The following is a 22,503-nucleotide window of genomic DNA, read 5'->3' as shown; positions in this document are numbered from 1 at the left end:
AAACACTGATATCAGACCATTTGTGCATGCCAATGCCACTTTCTGCACTTGTTAGTGACTGGTTAGCTCGACTGTTTCACTGGTTGATCCGTTTTACTTCGTTTTTTCTGCATTTTACACATTCTGTATACATTTTCACATATTTTGGATGTTACAGTGTGTCGGTTTGAACTATTTTTGAGATGTGCAGTTCACAAAATGCATGGTAATGTGAGTTTGAACTGTCATGCCAGTGTCTGTCAGCCTGCATGGAGGTCTCTAATGAATTCAAATTCATTCCAATTCCGAATGATGCATAGACTGTGCATTGCTCAATCTGTGTTACCTGTACCCCATCAGAAACTCTTTGGATAAAGAGTAAAAACAACAAAACATATGTACCTTGACCAGCTTGTGCATTTGTACGTGTGTTATTAAGTGTGGGCACGTAACCTAATGCCCCTTTCTACACTCTATGCAAACTGGGAGTGTACGTGTCGTGTCCCGCGTGCCTGCAGAATGCCAGCAGTCCTCGGTGGAGTATATAAACTGCAGGACATCAGGTTGGGCTTCACCTTCTCCAGTTGAGCTCTGTCTCACCAGAGGACCTGCTGACCATGAGGCTCATTCAAGCGCTCTCTCTGTGTCTGGCTCTCTCTCTGAGCCTTGCTGCTCCACCGTGAGTATACATACACACACACACACCATAGAAATAACATAATACACATATTTTTGAGTTTTTATTTATTAATTTATTTGTTTACTGTTTGTGGAATTTTGTTTTATGAACCAGCATTTGGATTTCTTTGGTTTCTGATTCAGATTAAGTTGACAAAAATGAATTTGCATATCATTGAATAAACCACTTCAATCCAATAAAAATATGGCTTAAATAATGCTTCATGCTAATTCAGCATTACATATATATTTTTGTCAAATAGAAACAAAACGTTACATTTATTTTATTGCTACAAAATACCTACTCTGGCCTTTATTCTTTAGAATAAATGTGTTAATATGTGATAGCATTATATTAAAATTATATGTAATTAATATTATAATAGGAGTCATTAAACTGAAAAGACAAAATGATCAAAAATTTATGATTGAGAAATGTGTAAAACCTGATTTAACATGATTATAATACATTATAATTGAAGTTTGAAACAATTAAATCTGTATTACTACATGTATATTTGTAATATACAGTATTGCAATCTGTACACTTGTAACATTCACATTTTTGGTTTCAGGCAACATAAAGAGGATCATTCTCATAAAGGTGGGTCTTGTCAATGGCTTGATATTGTGCCGAAATATGCAGTAAATGAATGTAATTTTGCTCATTCTAATTCTGGTTTGTTGTTGTTTTAGGCAAACCTGGTGGTGAAGGACACAAGCATGAGTTACACCATGGTGCTCAGCTTGACCGCTGTAAAGGAATGGAGTTTGATGCAGTCGCCGTGAACGAGGAGGGAGTTCCTTATTTCTTCAAGGGTGAGAGATGGTTGGCCACAACAATCAAACACCGTTTTGATTGTCAGTTAAAACAAATAATATAATAAAAATATGAGCATATGCCAAAATGAACAGAAATATGAAAAATAGAAAAAAAATTCAAAGAATATACAGGAAGTAATTTGATCTTGGTGACATCCTACATTGTGAAAACCGAATAGAAATAAAGATGAAAAAGACGAGCGATCAATCCCATCCTAGTGTAATCCTGCCATAAAACAGTCCCTCATTTGCCTTTACTCCTTGTCCCTACACACTACTCCCACCCACCACACCTGAGATCCAGATTCTGTTGGTTTAGCTTTCCAATGTTTTCAAAGTGTGCTACAAAGCACATCATTATTGCAGAATGAATGGATTCCAAATGCTCTATAACAGGGGTGTCCAAACTCGATCCTGGAGGGCCGGTGTCCTGCATAGTTTAGTTCCAGCTTCCTTCAACACACCTGCCTGAAAATTTCTAGTATACCTAGTATTATTATTATATTCTTGTATTTTTTCTAGAAAGAGCTTGATTAGCTGGTTCAGGTTTGTCTAATTGGGGTTGGAAACTTTGAAGGACACCGGCCCTCCAGGACTGAATTTGGACACCCCTGCTCTATAACTTTAGCAATGCAGTAAGCAATGGCCCTTTATGAAGCTTACCTCAAGGTTTGTGTGTCATGATAAGTTGTCTTTGGAATAAAAAAAATGTACTTTATTATGGTTTACTAGTGTTTGGTGAAGATATAAACCAGAACGAGGCCCAAACAACCACATTTATATATTCTATTTATATGTACTTTTTTTATTTTACACATTTTTGTTTTCAATTATGCAAGTTTTAGCTGATATTTCAGATCCATTTCTGTTTAGATAATCCAGTTTTCATCTGTCACAATTTGCATCTGTTTTTTTGGGTCATTTATTCTAAAATAATGTACTTTAGCTGAAAAGTAGTCCGTCTATTTCACAAGATCATCTCATTTGAAAACTTTAGCCTAGCCCTGTGTTGACTGGTCTTTCACTATCACTTTTGGCTGAAGGTGACCACCTGTTCAAGGGTTTCCATGGCAAAGTTGAACTGTCCAATAAAACCTTCCCTGAACTGGACAACCATCATCATCTGGGACATGTGGACGCTGCGTTCCGCATGCACTCTCAGGACAGCCCAGACCACCACGACCACCAGTTCTTTTTCTTGGTAAACTCAACATTCCAATTAAGTTGCTAATTTACTTAGTCTGATCCACTGTAATGTTTGCTGTACATCAGACATGCAAATTCACCTCTACCTCAACCCCATTAAAGGACAACAAAGTCTTCAGCTACTTCAAGCACAAGCTGGAGAAGGACTATCCCAAAGACATCTCTGCAGTTTTCCCTGGAATCCCTGACCATTTGGATGCTGCAGTGGAGTGTCCCAAGCCAGACTGTCCTAATGACACTGTGATCTTTTTCAAAGGTATTCTAGGATGTTGTTTTATTTGTCATTAAAGTTACAATGTGCAAGGAAAGGATATTGAGATTTTGTATCATACGATCCCCCAAAGGTGATGAGATCTACCACTTTAACATGCACACCAAGAAGGTTGACGAGAAGGAATTTAAAAGCATGCCCAACTGCACAGGAGCCTTCCGTTACATGGGCCATTATTACTGCTTTCACGGACATCAGTTCTCCAAGTTTGACCCAATGACAGGAGAAGTCCAAGGCAAATATCCAAAGGAGGCCCGTGATTACTTCATGAGGTGCCCTCACTTTGGTAAGTGTAATAAAGAGCGTGTTCGGAAAAGTGGTAGAGTTGGAGCACGCATTTTAGCATTACAAATTTTTTTCCTATTAAAAAAATCTGTTGATGTCGTCCTCAGGAAGTAAGACCACTGAGGACCATGTTGAGAGAGAACAGTGCAGTCGTGTACACTTGGATGCTATAACATCTGATGACGCTGGCAACATATATGCTTTCAGAGGTGAGTTTATTATTGTCTGGGCATCGGAATCTCATGGCGGTTTGTAACCATTTAGTGCTGTAGTACAATGCTGTAGATGTGCAATCACATTTCTAAGATTCTGTACTATGTGTTCACAACGCAGTAACTTTTATGTTAAGTTTTTTTTCTAAAATATCATACAAATGGAAACACTTTCATAGATAGCATGATGCAATAAAGCAAAGCAAGTTACAGATGAATGGTGGTTCTATTTCTTTCTTTTTTGGCTGTCTAACCATTATGACATAGGGCTGGGCGATTTGGCCTAAAATCAAAATCTGGATTAATTGAACATTTTAACTCGATTATGATTTAGGAACGATTATTTTATTTGGTTGCCCTCATAGTTCACTGTCAAGTTTTGTACAGTAAATATGCTGACAGATTACAAATGAAAGTTTTTTGATTGAAGGGTGCATTACTTGATTTTAAAATAATTGAAGGAAACACACACTATCTACCATCGATGATTATTTATTGAACATCAACTTTGAACAACTGAAATTCAAATACACATTGCCTAAAACAGTCACTTTTTTCTTATAAAAAAGGAAAAATAAGTAACTTTTGAAAACAAAATTTTGTGTTTTTCATAGTAGAAAAAAAGCAATATGTCTTCTAAATAAAATAACTCTATTTTAATATATAAAATAATAATATTTTAAACAGTGCGTTTCTTGCATCTTCTGTAAATAAATATTTTAATGTATGTTACAATTTTATTGAAATAGATAATATGCCATTTCAAAGCATCTCTGGTGTAGTTTCCTAACATCGTCAGTAAAGTGCAAAGTAAGGCTCGAGAATGGGTCCATCGTCCTACTTGACCAGAGATCAGATGTGGCTGCACAGTGAGGGAAAAGTGCAAAATTCTGTTGTTCAGCGCTGCGAAAATGGGTGGGATTAAACAAGATGATTAGACATTAAAAAAAGTGAACGATTGGTCCATCCAGAGAGGTCATGTTTTGATCCTCAATTGATCTCACGCAATCATTTGAAGCAATTTTGCAGGTCAGAGTTCTCCAAGCATGAACTTTCCAATGCAGCAAACTGCGAAACTTTTCTCACAAGTTTGTGTTTCTGGTCTGATGCATTCGTGTGCCTATGAATGGAAGTCTGGGGAGAAAAGTGCAGTGTGACTGCAGCTTTAGTTTTTGAAAAAAGCCCCCATCCACTTCAACTTCCCCTTTTCTCCTTTATCATGGGGAGCTCTCAACACCTACCTGATCTGGAACCCCCTTTCATGCTACATGACCAGGCGGGAGCCCAGGACTCAAATATCTCCGAGCTCAGGGTTCTCTCCCGGGACAGCATGTTAAATCTACAAATTATATCAAGCAATAACTAAGTTTGAACCTCTGAAATAGCATGTTTATGACTTTAGTAAAAGGCTAAACTTACAATGAGTTCCATTTTAGCTAGTTTAGTCTGCCAAAACCTCCTTTTTATGTTTTTGTACTCTTGTACTTTTTAGATAATTCAGTAACACTTTACAATAGGAGACACAGTTAATGTTCAATAATTGTAAAGCTTTTATTTATTATTGTTCAACGTTTAGTGTTGCATTATTTAAAAATCCAATGCTCTACATGTCAACAATAATGAACTGATGCATTAATGCAATGTATTTTCATTGACTAATATTAACAAAGATGTTAATATTAATTAACATGTACAATGTACAATGTACTCTCTGTTGTTTGTTTGTGTTAGTAAATAAGTTAACTAGAATCAACGACATGTCCCATTGTAGAGCGTTATCGATTAAGATTACAAAAATACATTACATTATTATGCCAGTAGGTGGCGACAAAGGACTCTTTTTAAAACCATCATTTATTCATCATTTAAATGATTCTTTCTAAAAACCCAGAACTTGAGTCTGAATTCCAGATCAGTAATATCTAACTCTTTAAATTGATAGCATTCAGACTGTAAGACAATGTTATTAATTATGTAAAATTTTTTGTAAAGTCTAAGTCAGTAGTTGATTTGTTCACTTAACTTTTTAGTTCAATACCGCTGTGGAAAACATACCCCAAAACATATTCCGCTGTGGTGACCCTGATAAATCAGGGACTACACCAAGAGAAAAATGAATGAATGAATGAAATCCTTGTGTTTTTTCTCTAGGTCACCACTTCCTCAGCATATCTGGTGATAAGTTTCATTCCGACACAATTGAGAGTGAATTTAAGGAACTGCACAGTGAAGTGGATTCAGTCTTCTCTTATGATGGCCATTTCTACATGATCAAGGTTCATTTGTGCTGCAATAGGCTTTATAATATTAGGTGTCTCTTCCTTTTGTTGAACTCTGTAAAGTGAAAGTGTGTACAACTATATTATCAAATATTATGTGTGCAGGACAATAATGTGTTTGTGTACAAAGTTGGAAAGCCACACACACACCTAGAGGGCTACCCTAAACCCTTGAAGGATGTTCTGGGAATTGATGGTCCCGTAGATGCTGCCTTTGTGTGCGCTGATCATCATGTTGTTCACATCATCAAAGGTATAAACACGGTCATGCTAGCTCTGTAAAACACCTTATTGCAAGAGTTTGTTTTTCAGTGGTAGAAAGCTCACTGTCTCTTCTTCTATAGGTCAGTCAATCTATGATGTTGACTTGAAAGCCACCCCACGTAAGCTGGTGAAGGAAGGAACCATTACACAGTTCAAAAGGATTGATACAGCTATGTGCGGACCCAAGGGTGTGACGGTTGTCATCGGTAACCATTTCTACAATTATGACAGTGTCCCAGTTATGCTGATGGCCAAAATCATGCCTGAGCAGCAGAAGGTGTCTCAGCAGCTGTTTGGCTGTGACCACTAGAGGGCTGCAGGCTGAAAGAAAGAGAAGGAAAACTGCTGTGCAGTGACAGTATGTACAGACTAGGATTTCCAAGCAGCAACATATCCACATTCCTCTAACTCGTCACTTTGATCTCAAAAGAGTATTTCTACCTCTGGTGCTCTGCTCAAATATTCTAGCTCTTTGCAAACATGTGAATATGAATACAATTCTGACTTTTACTGCCATTGCATGGCATGCAGACTAATGTACACGTACACGTGTCTGTTACCACAGAGCCTGTTGTTTGAAGCTTCATCTAAGGATGATACTTGCTTATTTCACCTTTGTATGCATGCTGTGTGGGAAATAAATAGCCTTATCTTTTACATCTGTCTGTTTTGTAATGCAGTTTGTTGTGATATCAGCTATAGAATAAGCCTTTATGTTTTGAGGGAACATTTTAAATCAAACACTGGAAAAAAGTCTATATACTACCCAGCAAGCGGGGTAGAGTTTTAGATTAGAGACAGACCATTTAGAAACAGGTGATTAATAATTATATGTACGTATGATCTCATACAGCCCCCCCCCCCCCTTTTTTAAAATGTCCGCTATGCCCCTGCCAGCAAACATTTTTTGTTTTTTAAAAGATGTCTAATAGACGTCTAAACATAGTCATCTTGGCTAAATTTGGGCTGTCAGTGAAAATCTAATAGATGTCTAAGAATAGGCCAAAACTAGACCAGTCATCACATAGACAGAAATGAAAGACTACACATATAAAGTCTGTTTAATCTGTCTGTTTGATGACTAGTTTTGGGCTTTTCTTAGATGTCTGACAGCCCAAGTTTAGCCTTGTTTTAGCCAAGCTGTCTACATTTAGATTTCTATTAGACTGCTATTATACACAAAATTGTTAGCTGGGCGCACTGTCACTTTATAAAACAAGATTCTTAAGGCATCCAAAGTTTACACATTTACTCTGAACTGCCTAAATGACATAATTCAGCTAATGAGCACTGTTTTAGCCTGATGTTTAACAGATTTAACAAGATTCTTGGCTTTCATTCAGGTGAAACAAAACGTTTGTTTTCATTCTAAGCATGGTGACAATTATAACGAAGAACCATTTACTGTCTGATATACAAAACAATATAGAGTCAATGAAAACTGACTTAAAGTTGTTGTCATTTATATTTTTTGCTTTAATATGTCTTTACGATTTGTTCGAGACAAGCTGTTCAAAATCTGTTCTGTGATAATTTGAACAAATTACAGCATTTCTGAAAAATGCAATGTGGGATGTGTTTCAAATAAATTGAAACTTATGAGTAAAGCGAAACTTAACATGATTGTGAAAAAAGATCTGTTTTTAACAAACTGCTAACTGAGGAAAAAGGTATAGTCCTACGAGACCATGAAATGAATAATGTAATTTGATTCTTTTAACAAAAAATAAAAACAGAACTCTACTTGGCTACATTTTGTGCAGCTTCGGGTAAAATGAAACCGAAACCTAAGCGTATGGGTCGGGCTCTCTGAGCGAAAGCTTTATTCATCTCACAGAGCTGAACAGAGTGAGTACCTGCTTCCCAAATTTTATTCGCTCTCTCTCTCTCTCTCTCTCTCTCTCTCTCTCTCTCTCTCTCTCTCTCTCTCTCTCTCTCTCTCTCTCTCTTTTTCTTCGTTGAAAGGGGTTGGTAAAACACGGGTGTTGTTTTAAGCTACAAACGAGGGATGTTTACATCTGGTGACTTTTTTACGATCGGATAGCTCTAATCTTGATCATTCGTGATGGATAGCTATATAAATCGGATCAGTCAAACCACTTTAGGAGGTGGTCTGGGACAGATCATGGGCGGAGCTTAAGATATTAAAGATATATATATTTCTTTGGTCAAAGACCAAAATTTGATAATTGCATTTAATTAAAAATTTAATGAACGTATCTGAAACTATCTCTAATGTATTTTGTTCTTCATACTCAATGCTTGTTTGGCTGTTTATGCACAGAGGTCTTGTTTTTCGTGCAAGGGTCACCAACCCTGTTCCTAGAGAGCTACCTTTCTGCAGAACATGGGTCTCAAACTCAATTCCTGGAGGGCCATATAGCTCAGTACAGTTTTGCTCCAACCCTAATCAAACACAGCTAATTCAACTAATCAAGGTGTTTAACACTACTAGATCAGCTTTGTTTGCATAGGGTTGGAGCAAAACTGTGGCAATAAGCTCATAACTGTACTGTGCATTTACACCGTGGCCGTATTCATTTATGTAAAGAGACAAAAACAACATTAACATTATAGCTGACACTGTAAAAAGGTGTTTACAGTCTTTGAGTGTCATCAAGTGTCACATGTGAAAGTATGTGGTGAAATTTAGCGGTTTTTATTTTAGCATTTTTTTAAAGCATGACAGTACAACATGAACACCTTAATGGATGTATTAAAACATATGCTTGTTTGTTGTAAAAATAGGAAGTAAAAATACTAATTTGTGCATCTCCTGACTGGGAATTTGGGAAAATCTGGGAAATTTTTGTAGGTTTTGAATGTGGCCCTGAAAATTCTCAGTTTCTTGCCATTCCCCTAAACCCTACGCCTTTAAGTTAAAAAGAGCTGGGAAGGGCTAAGGAGTAGAATTGGGATTGGGCCTTAGAGTGTTCATTTTACTCACTCACTTTACTTTTGGTTATTCCCTGATTTATCAGGAGTTGCCACAGAGAAATAAACTACCAATCTGCTATCTTTTCAAGTCAAGGATGCATTCCAGCCGCAACCCAGCAATAGTGTACTTGTGAACTTGCGAACCATCAATCAGTACCGATCTGCCTTATACGTGGACTATGCAAGGTGCGGAAGGCCCTCTGCAAACCAAATATGTCCATTAACAGTCTATTAGGCTTGCAAACTCAAAAGTCTAAACATAAGTTACCAAGGATGAATGAAATGCAAACAAAACATGAAAAGTTTATTGTGATGCATCTCACTGTTTCAGCTTGGCTGCTTTACGTTTTCTTTCCTCTTTCAGCATGGCTGAATTCTCTCTATCGCTCTCTTTATCTTTACACTGCTCTCTCCCTCTCTGCTTACTTTCTATTTCTGTTTGCCTGTGCAGCCTATAATATCTGACTGCAGACTTTCATATCAAGCTGAGACATGCTTTCTCAGACATGTAATCTCGGACACAATGCCCTCAATGAAACTAAACAAAAATTTCAGATAATGTAAAACTCCTGCTCTTGGTCATATTTTTGTAGAATTAGTTGGACATGTCTCCATCCGGTTCAACAAAGGGTGAAAGTAGTGGTCTAAACCAGCACTATGAAGAGAAGGTCCGTCCATGCATTGACCTAGTGGACTCTCTCAGGGCATTAGGTGTTGAAAAGGACCTGAACCTACCTGCTATTGCTGTCATCGGTGACCAGAGCTCAGGAAAGAGTTCAGTCCTGGAAGCCTTGTCTGGAGTGGCGCTGCCTAGGGGAACAGGTTATAAAACACATTTTTCTCATTCATTACTTCTTAGTTTCAATTTAACAATTTGACATCCTATATTCACAACAGGTATTGTGACACGCTGTCCTCTTGTACTTAAACTGAAGAAAATCACAAAGGACAAAAGCTGGCATGGATTGCTGACATATGATGATAAAATAAGGGAACTCAAGGACCCTACAAAAATTGAGAAAGCTGTCTTAAATGGTACTGTATCACTTCAAATGTCTTTTGACATATAGTTTAAGAGTTTTCATACCCTGTGATTCTTTAATGTTTTTTCTGTGGGATGATTGTGTCTTTGTATTGTTTTGTAGCTCAGACTGCATTGGCTGGAACAGGTGAAGGGATCAGCCAAGAAATGATCACTCTGGAGATCCAGTCATGTGATGTGCCTGACCTCACTCTTATTGACCTGCCAGGTATTGCTAGAGTCGCCACTGGCAACCAGCCACAAGACATTGAGAAACAAGTAAGACACAGTTTGTCGAGCAATTTCTGTAGAAATGTTAGACTTATTCATCCGTACAGTACTGCTTCAAGTCATTTCTGTAACAGATAAAAAGTCTCATTGAAAAGTTCATCAAAAGACAAGAGACCATCAGCTTGGTTGTGGTGCCTGCAAACATTGACATCGCCACCACAGAGGCTCTGAAGATGGCATCCACAGTCGATTCAACTGGACAAAGGACTTTGGGTATGTTATGTTACTTGTAGGCTAATGTAACTGGTACTGTACTTCAGCGGCAGCACCACGTCAGCAGGTTAAAGTATTACCAAGTTTAATTTTTATTGGCACACTAATCACAGAATAAGTGAAGTATTGCCAAATACATTGTTCCTGTTTTCTTCAAATAAGAGTGAAACAAACACATCTTCAATCTGCAGGTATTCTGACTAAACCAGATTTAGTGGACAAAGGCATGGAGGACACGGTGGTCAGAACAGTCAATAATGAAGTGATACCACTGAAGAAGGGCTACATGATAGTCAAGTGTCGAGGCCAGCAAGACATCAATGACAAGCTTGGTCTGGTTGAAGCTCTGGAAAAAGAAAGAAGATTTTTTGATGAACATCCTCATTTCAGGCAAGATATTGATTAGGTTTTAACATTTTGCTCATTTTTTTATTTTATTTTAGTGAAGCAGATTATTCAGCCCTTTTTAGTAAACATAGACACTATAGGCTTCATGCGGCAAAGATGAATACTCCTCCACCTGCTATATGTGGACATTTTTATTGGTTTCAGGAAATTAAAATGCTGTTGTTGAGGTTTTAAGCTTTAGATTTGTAGTTCACAATTTATATTTAGCATTGTTAAATTGTCAATTTGATCTGTCAGGCATTTGTTAATGTGTTTTTTTTTAAATGTCTAGTATCAATTTAATATAATGTTGATGTCAGAATTATTAGCCCCTCTGTTTATTTGTTCAACACATTTCTAAACATAATAGTTTTAAAAACTCATTTCTAATAACTGATTTATTTTATCTTTGCCATGATGACAGTAAATAGTATTTGACTAGATATTTTTCAAGATAGTAGTATACAGCTTAAAGTAACATTTAAAGGCTTAGCTGGGTTAATTAGGTTACCTAGGCTGGTTAGGGTAATTGGGAAAGTTATTGTATAATGACAGTTTGTTCTGTAGCCTATCGAAAACAATATATAGCTTATAGGGGCTAATAATTTTGACCTTAATATGGCTTTAAAAAAATTAAAAACTACTTTCTCCAGAAGAAAAAAATATTAGCAGACATATTGTGAAAATTTCCCTGCTCTGTTAAACATCATTTGGGAAATATTTACAAAAAGAAAAAAAACCTCAAAGGAGGGCTAAAAATTCTGACTTCAACTCTGACTTCAATATATATATATATATATATATACCCGATTGTATTATTTTTCTTTAGGTCTCTTCTTGAAGACAGAAAAGCTACAATACCCCTTCTTGCAGAAAGACTCACAAAAGAATTGGTTGAACACATTGCTGTGCGTACACAAATTCATACAGCAGAAACACTGACACAGCACCTACTGTATGACCTACACAGAATATAAACTCAAATCAGAAGAAGAAAGTTCTTTTGCAGTCTTGTTTGCATTTGTTTTTCATGTCACCATTTAATTTCTTTACATTTAGAAAAATCTGCCACAGCTGCAGAATCAGCTTGAGATGAAATTAGTGAAGACAGCTGCTGATCTTAGAGGACTGGGAGATGGTGTTCCTCTTGATGAAAACGAGAAGAGCAATTTTCTGATTATGGTAAAGGAAATTGATTTTTTAATTAATGGGTCAAATACTGGACATTGATGATAATGTTTGAAGTTTTCTATGAAATGACATTTGTTTCTAATCATTGTTATAAGATGTTATATATTGACACACCTGTTGATGTGTATTTTTTATTTTTATAAAATTTGATGCCTTAGATAAAGTCTGTGGTACAGAAACAGTACAATAAAGAAGTCATTTCTATGAGTTATATACATTGCCTTCTGTATTTAAATGAGCAGTTTTGTTATTATTTTTAATTGTCTATGTTCCACCCAACAATTTTGTTATGTGTAACTTTGAGATTTTGTTTTCTACAGAAAATTCGCCAGTTTAATGATGTTCTTGAAAGAGTTCAGATGGCAGAAGAGGATGTTGAAAAACCAGACACAAGGGTCTTTTCAAAAATCAGAGGTGAATTTGTCAAATGGAAACGCATCCTGAATTCCAAAGCCATCAAGAGTGAGTTTATAATTGAACTGTCACATTAACAATACAGCATTAACTCTCATTTAAAAGGCCCCTGCAGTGATTCTGCTTATTCTGGCTTGTGTCTTTGAAGAAATAGTATTACTGATGGTTGTTTTCTGTAAATCAGCTCTTTGTCATTTTCTTTGTCATTCACTTTCAATGTATTTTTTTCCACTGCCACTAACTTTTTTTGTGGCAGTGAAGAGTCCAATATGCTAATAGTATTTTTTCTGATTTCTGTCTGTTCTCTTAAGCGGAGGAAACCCTCAGAGATGAAGTACAAGAGTATGTAAAGACACGCAGAGGAAAGGAGCTTCCTGGGTTTGTGAACTACAGAACCTTCGAGAACATTGTCAAGAAACACATCGAGGAGCTTCATGAACCTGCTTTAAAGCTGCTCAAAGATGTTACAGGTGAAGAGCAGTGTCTGATGTTTTACAGACATTTGGATTTATCCTTTACATTTTACATTTTTTGCTACTAAACAAAAAAAAATAGCAGATTATTTGAAAAAAGTTATACATAAGAGAACACATGAAGCCAGTTATGCACACATGATGTGTTTTACCTCCTCTGATTGACTCTTTTCTTTACAGACATTGTCCACTCCAGTGTAGACCATATCGTTAATGCTCATTTTAACGCCTTCTCTCCACTGATGAGGGCTGCGAAAGATCCAACTGAAGATTTCCTCCATGAGCAGTTTCAGAGGGCTGAGGAAAAAATACATTCTCAGTTTAAGATGGAGAGGATTGTCTACTCTCAAGACGATCTTTACAGTGACCAGCTAACCACTGCAAAAAATAATTTAAGAGGATATGGTCTGCAGTCACCCAATGTCAGTGCAGATGTACGGGAGATGGCATACCATCTCACCTCCTATTTAACGGTTTGTATACCTTTTAATTAAGTTATCCTTGTTTAGGCATGGGCCGGTATTAGATTCTGACGCTATGATAACCTTGGATAAAAATATCACAGCTTCATGGTATCACGGTATTGTGGTCACTGCTCCAAAATCAGTTCTTTTTAAATGTCTGGGTAAAAAACAACAACTTATTTCACCCATTGAACACAATATATTTTATTTTAAGAAATATTTAAAATATTTTGGACCAGTAGCTTTTGATGTGGAGGTTCATTTTCTGCTGGATGTACTGTTGCCCTAAAAAACTAAATAAAATAGATGTGAAAAACATGTAAAAAACTTAAAAATACCTTAGGAACGGTAGAAGGGAAAACTTTGGCGGTTATTTAAAACCTTGATTTTTCCAAATCGCGGTTAACCTTGAAACTGGTTATCGTCCCATGTCTATGCTTGTTCTTTATAGAGTATGGTTTGTTGTTTTGCTTAAAATTATTTCTAAATTCCAAATACTCAATAATTTTTCTGCAAACTGGCCTATTTCCCTCTAAACAGCTTACTACTGTAGCTTGCCTTATACAGTACTGTTAATTATTCCTTCAACTTAATGTGAGATAGAAGAAAAATATAATTAAACACATCAAAGATTCTTTAAAGAATAAAGAATTTTAGTTAATCTCTTGCACTGTACATAAACAAAGACATAATGATTTAAAAAAGAAACTGCTATGTATTTGTAGATTGCCTGTGAGCGTCTGGCTAACCAGATTCCTCTGATAGTCCAGTATCACATGCTGAACCAGTACATCTCTCAGCTTCAGAATGCAATGCTTGGCCTTATTGGAAAGAACAGTCCAGGGAAGCTGCTCTGTGAAGATTCTGGTGTTGCCCGTAAAAGAAAAGATCTGAAAGAGCGTCTGGAGCGCCTCAAGAGTGCAGGAAGAGTCTTGTCTAAGTTTGTGCATTCTGCATAATTGAGGATAGAGCTGTCGCCTCACAGCAGGAAGGTCACTGGTTTGAGTCCCGGCTGGGTGTGTGACATTGGAAAAGGCTACAAATTGCTTTAAAATCCCAAATGTTAAAAATTGTATCCCTGTTTTTCCTATTGCATGTTACTGGTCTTATTGTGAATGGTTTATTCACTTTGTTACTATATTGTCGTTTTGAAAAATGTATTTTGCCTAATAATTCTTAATCAAATTGTCAGAATTTAAACTGTTAATAAACCAAATAATTTGTCGCATTAGATCCTGATGATTGGCTATAAATGGAAATTAAATACACTCAGGATATGTATATTATATGTACTGTATATTATATATAACTGATTTCTTTCATCTTTATCTTGATAACAGTAAATAATATTTGACTAGATACTTTTATAATATTTGACTTGATATATTTTTCTAGACACTTCCATACAGCTTAAAGGGACATTTAAAGGCTTAACTAGGTTAATTAGGTTAACTAGGCAGGTTAGGGTAATTAGGCAAGTTATTGTTTAATGATGGTTTGTTCTGTAGATAAACGAGAAAAAATATAGCTTAAAGGGGCTAATAATTTTAGACCTTAAAATGGCTTTTAAAAATTAAAAACTGCTTTTATTCTAGCTTAAATAAAACAAATAAGACTTTCTCCAGAAGAAAAAAATATTATCAGACATACTGTCAAAATTTCCTTGCCCTGTTAAACATCAATTGGGAATATATATATGTATATATATATATACTGCACATTTATGTATTGCAGTGTACCCTTTTAGTCCAACACATAAATACAAATACAAGCAAAACATAATTAATTCCCATGGCTCTTGACAATATATAGAGGTCTTTTGAAATGAAATGACAGGTGTGTGCAAGCATCTGAACATTGATCAGAGCTTTGTTTATGAGCAAGTTCACAAGAGTCTGGAGGACACACACACACACATTTCAAGAAAAATCCAACAGAAACAAAAGCTTTGCTGTTTTTGTGGGTATTTCCCACACAAAAGGGCAGGGCACAAATGGGCAGAGTAAACTGAAACGTACAGTGAATAATGCATAACGTGCAATGACATGATGAAATCTGCAGCATTTTTCTATGAACAATTGATTCAAGTCAATAAAGAAAGTCCCATAAAACCTTAAAGTGAAAGGAAAACCATTCATTTATTCAGTTTGAGCAAGCTTCAACATATTCACTCTGATTTAAATCATCACTCAGATCTTTCCAATGCCAAATGTTCTACTCTAATAATCAAACTCTTTTTAGACGTAAAGATATACAGGGTACATAATTAAAATGCGAAAGTCAATATTCTGACCGTATTTTTCCTAAACACATTTTACCCATTTGAAAATTTACCCATTTTTTCTTAAAAATATTGCCAAACTATGACAAATGTTATAAAAGTCTGGAGCAGAAAAGCAAATTTCTGCTTTAATGACTTTGTGACTAGATATTAGTTGTCAGGGTTCTTTGTGTGTCAAGTGATGTTTCACCATGTTGTGTTCCATGTGCTTATGTTTTCGTCTTGTGATCCCTTTGGTCAGTTTTCCCGCCTGTTTTTAGTCTGATGAGTCTCACCTGTGTTTTACCCATGTGTGTAATTAGTTTAATGAAGTCTGGTGTTAAACGTCATTCTTGTTGTCTTCACCCCAAGATTCCTGTGTGTCGATGTTCCAGTGAGTGTTATATAAATAAATACGTTTTGATAATTCCTGCAATCCTGTGCATTTGTGAGAGAGCAGTCGTGACAATAGTAAAGTGTTGCTTGGTGATTGCCCTGTAGTCTCATAAAAAAACTTAATCTGGTTCAAAATGCAGCGTGTGCATACCAAAAATAATAAATATCAATTATAAAATTATAAATTTGAAAATTCTATTGATTATAAAGCCCATTCCCCAAATCACACCATAAGAAGAATGGCGTCTCATATCTGTCTGTTTCCTGATGTTCACATAATCTTGGATCTGGACTATGGTCCAAAGGAGATGATTGTCATGCTCAGAGGGTGACCTCAACACAGATTCACACACTCAGAGAGGACATTGACTAGATGAGTCTCAACTTAGGTCCTTTTGGCCAGCTCGAACACTCATCCCAGACCTAGTTGGACCTAGACCTTTACCATGATGGATACTGTTTTCAAGGTCCCATACATTGTCCACCAATGTCTTTTTAGACTGCAGCTTTGCCTCTTATCTGTTTGGCCAGAGGAGACCAAACCCAATTTCTCCCAAGGTTTGTCCTCCATTTCTATCAATTCATGAGCTTGTTTGGCTGTCCTGGGAGAGCCCTGAGCTCAAAAGATCCTCAAGCCCAGGGCTCCCTCCCATTTGCAGTGCGAGAGGGGAGTTTGAGCTCAGGTAGATCTCGAGAACTCTCCTTATTTATGGCTAATGACAAATTACAGATTGCTATGAAGCGAAATACTGCTGACTTAGATGCTCGTCTATGGTGCATATTTGGTTTAATCAATTTACTTATATCACTGGGGAAGCTGGGGAACCCAGGGGAAACCCACGCAAGCACGGAGAGAACACGTAAACTCCACAAAGAAACGTCGTTTGGTAAGGACTTGAACCAGGGACATTCTTGCTTTTTTCTTTTCTATTTTTCTTTTCATTAAACAATTGTATTTGCATTTCTTAAGGTGATATATATTAACCAAATTTCTTCTTGAGTGTGATATGTTTTGCATACTGCCTTTTTGCAGAAGTAGATGAAGCTGATAGAAATGCAAAGGCCTCATTGTCTAAAATTAACTTGAGCTCTGCAGTGAAACTTCATGTGGGCACGGAATTCGCAGTTGAGAAATCTTGTGCTTTTTGACGTTGTGCAGAGAATTCGTAGAAAAAGAGGACGTATGTATGGGTGCGGCCAATGGAGTACTGGAGAATGATTCACTAGTGATGAATTCCACTAAACTCCGCCTGTCAATATTAGCTACATATAAAAGCACGAATCAGGAAATTAATTTGTTGCGCACCTGAATGTAACTTTTGCATAGCATTGAGGAATTATTCAGTTGTATCCAATAAATGATTAAAATATCTGACTTAGAAGAGAAACCTCTCCTGACCTTTTTATTGAACATGCATGGAATTGATTGAATACTCCAACACTAACCACTGGGCTGCTGTGCCGCCCTATCTAGGAAAAGGCAGGAGAAATAGGGGTGGAATAGTTCAAAATGAAGATGACTGAGGTATGAAATCTCTGCTTATTTATAGTGACTTAGGAATCATTTGATTGGTGAATCATGTGTTGGCTAATGCGGGTCCAGCCATGGTCAATCGTAAGCATGTGATCCTCTCAAAATTTGTTTATAAATAAACTTCACTTGATGGATTGTTTGTTGCATGCCATGCACTGTAGCCTTTGGCTGTTTAATTAGGGTAGATGGAGTTGTCCTTTAGTGGATCATCTTTTAACATTGATATTCATATTGAATTTAACTGAGTTATTGTTGAACTTGCTAGAAATAATGTTCATCAGCATTCTGACACTACTCTGCAGCCTACTCTGAACATGTCCTACTAATTGAAATATTATTTTCTGACTTTTCTACAAGAGCCAATATTATGGGTTTTTGAAAATGACCTTCCATGTAGTGTGTAAAGCAGGTCGCACACCAAAAGCGCCGCTGAGCGTAGCGCCACGCAGCGCCATACATTTCAGAATTCTAAGCATAGGTTTCTATCAGGGCACACACACCGGGACACTCAGGACACTGTTCATTTCTCTGTTGCACCACAGAGCGCCATCTGATTAGTTTCATGTTAAATATCATGCGAATGTCTGCGTCTGGTGTTGGATACTTTTAACTGTCATGTGTGCGTCGTGTCGCGGTGCCGAGCAGCGCTTCCGGTGTGCGATCTGCTTAACACAGCTCTAAGTGAAGTGAAATATCCAGCTAAGGCTTAAATCTGTAAGTGTACAGTGTTTAAAACTGTTGATTTATCTATAAAAGAGTCGACTCATGGTGCATCAAACGAGTCGTCTTGATAACGAGTCATTAGGTGTTTCGCGATGACGTGGCTACGAAACACAAGCCCCGCCCAGTATTAGCGTGCGCAAACCAGGGAGATTTGAAACCTGTGGCCCCACCCGCTAACACAGAAAAAAAAAGCCACACACACAGGGGGGACCTGATTTCTCACCACACCGGTCGAATTAAGTCAAGCTGTGCTCAGATGGATATTATTGACAGTCTCTGCCCAAAGATGAAACTGTGAAGAGTCAGTGGTAAAGGTTCAGTTTTGCAAAAATACCTCAGCATTATAGCCCAGCCTTGTGCTGTTCGAGTGCTTCTGGAAACTACATGCTTACAAAGAAGACTTCATTGGCCTTTTGTTAAAGGAAGGATCAGTAAAGACTGTCAGAACATGGATCAGTGCATCATGGATCAGTTTCTTCCTCCATTTCACAAGTGTAAGTACGTGCGATTAAAATTATTGCCTCGTTTACTCTAGCTTGCAAATTATGTATTTAGTTGTGTTTTGTTACTTTTAACCATGTGTACTGTATCTGGTTAACTCTTTATATTCTCATATCGCGTGTAAAGCCACGCTGAAAATGCGACGCGTGCCACTTTGTTTACGGACCGTCAGCTGTTCCCACACACATGCATCGGTCAAGTTTCAAAATAGTTCAGCTCAGGTTTGAGGTGAGGTGTTCTGTTTTTGAATGTTTTGGTGTTGTGTCCTCTGAGGAGGAGGGTAACGTGTGTGTGCGTGCGTGCGTGCGTGCGTGCGTGCGTGCGTGCGTGCGTGTGTGTGTGTGTGAAAAAAGCAGGTAGAGTGTATCGGGCTAGGAGATCTCCTCGCCAGTTCTTGGAGTTTTTGCTCAATAAAATAGTTAGTCGTCTGTATTTTCTAGTACATTGTCTGTATTTACATTCACCCACTGGCAGCCAAAATTCACGTATTACACTATGAAGCGTGTATGCACTCTTGACTACTTTTATATTGTTAATTAGCTGCTGGACTTTTCACTCCGTCTAGCGCTAAAGGCTGTCAGTGTCGACCAATCGCAGCAGGCTGTCATCAGTCCAATCAGCGCAGATTAGCTTCACGCTAAGGAGGGGTTTGGGAACAAATGAATCACTGAACGATTCATATGGGAGTCGCTGGGATAATTAGGTAAAAATAAATGCAGATTATAAGACCATGAAAGTGCTTTTTGACCTTGCATGCATATTAGACTGTTGTTGCAGACCCTTACAATCAAAATATGACCCTATTTCATGTACAATAGGGGCTTTTTAAGTCTCCTGTTCATCCATGTAAAGCAACTTTAACAAAATCTTGTATAAAGGACTATAGAAATAAAAGTGACTTGAATAACTATTACTGGAACAAATCTTCACTAAAGAAATAGGAACAGTAGGCCTAACCATTGAAACATCACTGACACGATTTCAAGGCCAAATGCAAACACATTCCTCTAACTATTGTGACTGATTTCGAAAGGAAAAGTCCTTGTGATTTTCTGTTACCTTAATCCTAACCTCAGGCCATTCAAGATTTAGGGTACACATGCACACATGCACAGACACGCACACACACACACACACAAATGAAACTAAAACACGACTAAATGAAAGCGAAACTAACAAAAGTATTTATAAACCTGCAATCGTCTCTGAGCATATCATAACGGTGCCAGTGTGGTGAACTGAGTAAGTACCAACTTGTTGTCTTCTAATTTCAAATCTTTATATTCTCATTGTGTAAGTCTTTAATAGAGAAACTTGAACAAGTATGCCAACTAACTGTGCAGATAAGAGTCTCACGTAAATGTATGTAGCCTGAAATGACTTCAGCAGCAGATGTATTAAGCAATTTTTGAACGACACTTTCAGCTTCTGCAAACCATTATAATACAGTAATGAATAGTTACTCTATGCGATTCAGCAGAAAGGCTCCCTGGTAGTCTGCGTTTGAGACATTTCATGTGTGTTAAAAGACATTAAGAAAACGCTTTTAACACGTTCAGAATTTAGATGTAAAACAGATAAAAAAAAAAAAAAGATTTTTATCAGATTTAGTATGGAGCTAATAATATGCCAAAACTATCTGAATTTGAATTGAGTTAATTTAATAAATCAGAATTGTTATATGCCTTTAAAATTTGTTTTGAATTTCTTCATTTAAATTAGAATTTCATAACTTGAATATTGAACATCTAAAATTTTGGACAACTGAATTTTTTAAGGCTGAATTTTTTTAGAGAAGTATTTTTAAACTTCAGATTTTTTTGTGTTCTGAATTCATAGACAGCAGATATCCAGTTTGTAAAAATACAGTTTCAAGTTTTCAAGATGAAGAAGTTGAAAACCAGATATTCAGATTCAGCAGAAAGTAGGTTAGGGGTGATCAACAGGGAAGAGTAGATGGAAAAGTCTGAAGTTTGAAAATACGTCTATAATGTTTAATATTCAGTTATGGAATTCAAATTCAAATTAAGAAATTCTAATTCAAATATTTTTTTTATATAAAAATTCAGATTTATTAAGTTTCAATTGCCTATAATTAAAGTGAACACAATTCTAATTCAGATTTTTTTTGGCATATTATTAGCTCCATAATATGGGGTAACACTGTACAATAATGTTGTATTAGTTCATGTTAATTCATGTGTTTATTAGCATGAACAGACAATGAACAGTTCATTCATCACATTACTTTTTGTCTTTGTTAATGTTAGTTAATGGAAATAAATTTTTCATTGTTATTTCATGTTAAAGTTCAGTGCATTAATTGCATTAACAAACATGAATTTGTATTTTAATAATGCATTACTGATCTATGATTAATAAATGCAGTGCAAGTATTGTTCATTATTAACTAACATTAACTAATGAAACTTTATTGCAAAGTGTGATCGTTGAACCGTTGTGTGATCGATAGGGTTTCTGGGCTGCAAATCTGAATTTTGTTGTTCATCAAATCCAGAACAGTGTAGATTGCTGAAATTTGTTTTCTTACTCCACTCATCCCACATGGAAAAAACCTATATGAGGATATACTGTATGTGCATATATGAAACCTATATGAAGTATGTATGCACATATATGATAATATATATGCTGCATATACATGTATATATTCCACATATAGGCAAATTGAGGTGCATATATGTGCATATACAGGCCATATTCTGTATTGCTTCTTTATATCCGCATATAAGCCTTATACATAGAAGTTATGTGTCCTCCTATCTCACTTTGGCAACTGTCATACATGATGCCTGGCTCATATTTTCTATTATCAAGGCAATAACTAAGAGCTAAAAAAAATTGCAAAAAACGTATGTATGTGTGAAATTGGTATAAATTCCCATGCTATGGAATTTAACTATGGCAAATAAGTGAGAGGAGATGGAAAGCTATGATGTCTACACGTTTTCCTGAAACATTTACAAGGTCAATTGTTTCTTGTATCAACATAGTAGAAAAGAAGGAAATGTATAACAAAATAATGTATTTTTTTTTTGTCTTATTTTTGTACTATATTTTTTTTCTTGTACTATTTGATTGTTCTTAAGTAAATAAAAAATGTACATTTCTTTTATTTATGGTGTCTAGCAGCTATAGATTTTAATAATTTTACTAATATATAGGTAAACATATAGGTGAACATATATGTGCATATACACAGATATATACATGCAAATATGAACCTATACAGGTACATGTATGCACGTATATATGTACACATATATATATACACAGTTTTTTTTTCTGTTTTTTTGTGTGGGATGTAGTTAGTCAAAAAAATAAAAAACTGGTTGGGCTAGCCTAAGGATGGGCAAGCTTACAGTAGGCCTGCAGAGTTTTGAATCAGGAACAAGAAAAACTCACCTTCCCAATTTCTAGGAAACCTTAGACTTTGATTACTGTAGCTTACTCTGGTGTGTTTGATTAGGGTTAAAGTACAACTATAGAGCAACTTATTTTGAGATTCAGCTTTTGTCATCAGATAATAGAATGCATCATGGAAACTGCCAAACATTATGCTGTTTAAATATAACAGACATATAATCTCTCTCACGAATGATCTTGATAAATCTCATATTGCCTATACCTTGACCTGTCTGTCTCTATATTAATTCAGTAATGTACACAAATTAGAATGTT

The 22,503-nt window shown here is 36.4% G+C and overlaps 2 protein-coding genes across 2 annotated transcripts; both read left to right on the top strand.

The window, feature by feature from the left end:
- Positions 1-542: 542 nt before the first annotated feature.
- Positions 543-6,653, top strand: hpxa (hemopexin a). The gene is made up of 10 exons (XM_056465514.1): positions 543-658; positions 1,233-1,261; positions 1,354-1,476; positions 2,523-2,680; positions 2,788-2,941; positions 3,030-3,242; positions 3,349-3,450; positions 5,605-5,729; positions 5,838-5,985; positions 6,077-6,653. Exons 1-10 carry the CDS (start codon positions 597-599, stop codon positions 6,304-6,306), a joined length of 1,344 nt encoding a protein of 447 aa, XP_056321489.1. The 5' UTR covers positions 543-596; the 3' UTR covers positions 6,307-6,653.
- Positions 6,654-7,793: 1,140 nt separating this feature from the next.
- Positions 7,794-16,036, top strand: mxe (myxovirus (influenza virus) resistance E). The gene is made up of 12 exons (XM_056465513.1): positions 7,794-7,844; positions 9,527-9,755; positions 9,831-9,968; positions 10,079-10,233; positions 10,320-10,458; positions 10,650-10,848; positions 11,675-11,753; positions 11,905-12,027; positions 12,357-12,498; positions 12,762-12,920; positions 13,104-13,396; positions 14,113-16,036. Exons 2-12 carry the CDS (start codon positions 9,539-9,541, stop codon positions 14,344-14,346), a joined length of 1,878 nt encoding a protein of 625 aa, XP_056321488.1. The 5' UTR covers positions 7,794-7,844; positions 9,527-9,538; the 3' UTR covers positions 14,347-16,036.
- The last annotated feature ends 6,467 nt before the right edge of the window (positions 16,037-22,503 follow it).

Source organism: Danio aesculapii, chromosome 9 (genome assembly GCF_903798145.1).
Source record: "Danio aesculapii chromosome 9, fDanAes4.1, whole genome shotgun sequence".
NCBI lineage: Eukaryota > Metazoa > Chordata > Actinopteri > Cypriniformes > Danionidae > Danio > Danio aesculapii.
Note: the sequence above shows the minus strand (reverse complement) of the source record. Positions and strands in the feature narration are given on the sequence as shown.